General features: G+C 36.1%; 1 protein-coding gene across 1 annotated transcript in view; it reads right to left on the reverse strand.

The window, feature by feature from the left end:
* GINS1 (GINS complex subunit 1) overlaps positions 1–2,090 on the reverse strand; it is a 40,977-nt gene that overhangs the window by 17,770 nt on the left and 21,117 nt on the right. Inside the window, exon 5 of the mRNA XM_017541434.2 lies at positions 744–860. Coding sequence (XP_017396923.1) covers positions 744–860 — 117 coding nt within the window. The remainder of the gene's footprint in view (positions 1–743; positions 861–2,090) is intronic.

Here is a 2,090-nt window from a genome sequence, read left to right on the forward strand (position 1 = left end):
GTTTCACCATGTTGACCAGGATGGTCTCGATCTCTTGACCTCGTGATCCATCCGCCTCGGCCTCCCAAAGTGCTGGGATTACAGGCTTGAGCCACTGCGCCTGGCAGAAATTATTTTTTAATGAAAACAAAACAAAAAGAAAAATACTATATGATTCTACCCACATGAGGCTGTTACAGTAGTCAAAGTCATAAGAGGGGGGTTGAATGGTGGTTGCTGGGGGATGGGAGGTGGGGGTATTGAGAAGTTATTGTTTAACGGGTACGGAGTTTCACTTTTATAAGATGAAAAAAATCTGGACATGGATGGTGGTGATGGTTACAAAACAATATGAAAGTTGCAAAACAATATGTAATATTAAACAATATTTAATACCACTGAAATGTACACTTAAAAATAGCTAAGATGGCAAATTTTATATGTATTTTTTGTATTTAAAAAATAGACATTTGTTCATTTTACTTTCAAAATTTCGGGATTGATTTTCCATTTTGATTTAACTTTTAGTAACAGCTAAAACATTTATGTGGTTCCAGAGTCAAAAGTATTAAAACAGGTATATACAGAAAATTACAGCTATTCTATTGTATTCTGTCATCCCCCTACAGGTAGCTTGTTTGATTTGGTCTATAATTCTTTTCTATTTTAATAGAAGCTAACACATATTCATATACTCCCCTCTTCTTAAAAGGTAGTACAATCTACACATTAAAGAAAAATGCATTTTAAAAAGATATACGTACTTCAATATATAGGCTTTTTGGTGGTTTCATATCCTGTGTAATGTCCAAACCTTCGTCTCCTCCCAGTGACCTCATATAAGTAGCAAGAGATTTCTTATAATTATTAAACCACTCCATCTGCAAACAGAGATGATCATTTGATAAAATTCTAAAAAAACTTACAGAAACTGTGTACTCATCCATTTGTAAACAATACACTTCCCAAAAGAAATCACTATTGTGACCATTCATTCATTTACACTAAAATATTACTGATCACCTCCAATAATACAGGTATTGGTATGGGTACTTAGGATGAATCATTCAGTAGAGTGAACAAAATTCTCTGCTCTCAGAGAGCTTACATTTCAGCATACTTAATAATAAACCTTAGGAACATTTGATCAGAAACAGAACCACGAAAAAGACACCATTTCAGAATTATACCTTCAAACTCTGCATTGATGCTATTTTTGAAAACTACAAAACATTGTTAAGAAAACCCAAATGTCCATCAACTGATAAATAAATGTGTGCCTATATGATGGAACATTATTCAACCATAAGTAGCAAGAAAGTTCTGATACATGCTGCCATTACCAGAGGGAAGACAAAAGGCCACATACTGCATGATTCTACTCATATGGAAAACCTATAATAGGAAAATCTATAGAGAAAGAAGGTAGATGCGGGATTTCCAGGAGCTGGGAGGAGGGAAGAAAATGTAAAGTAACTATAAAGGGCACAGGGCTTCTTTGGAGGGTAATGAAAATGTTCTCAAATAAGATGGTGGCATTGGATGCACAACTCTGAATATACTAAAAACCACTGCATTGTACACTTTAAGATGGTAAACTTCACAGTGTATGAACCATATCTCAGTAAATCTGCCATCTAAAAAAAAAAAACTGTTGAAAGAAATGAAAGACCTGAATATAGACCACATTTATAGATTGGATGATTCAATATTGTAATAACGTCAACAATCTATAGATTCAATTCAATCTCAATCAAAATCTTAATTTTTTAAAAAATGGAACTTGACAAACTGAGTCTAAAATTTATATGGAAGTGGCCAGGCGCAGTGGCTCATGCCTGTAAATCCCAGCACTTTGGGAGGCCAAGGCGGGCAGATTACCTGCGGTGGGGAGTTCAAGACCAGCCTGACCAACATGAAGAAACCTCATCTGTATTAAAAATACAAAAAATTAGCTAGGCGTGATGGTGCATGCCTGTAATCCCAGCTACTCAGGAGCCTGAGGCAGGACAATCGCTTGAACCCAGGAGGTGGAGGTTGTGGTGAGCTGAGATCTCCCCAATGCACTCCAGCCTGGGCAACAAAAACAAACCTTCTTTGTCTCAAAAAAA

This window comes from Cebus imitator, unplaced genomic scaffold, assembly GCF_001604975.1.
Source record: "Cebus imitator isolate Cc_AM_T3 unplaced genomic scaffold, Cebus_imitator-1.0 Scaffold134, whole genome shotgun sequence".
NCBI classification, from domain to species: Eukaryota; Metazoa; Chordata; class Mammalia; order Primates; family Cebidae; genus Cebus; species Cebus imitator.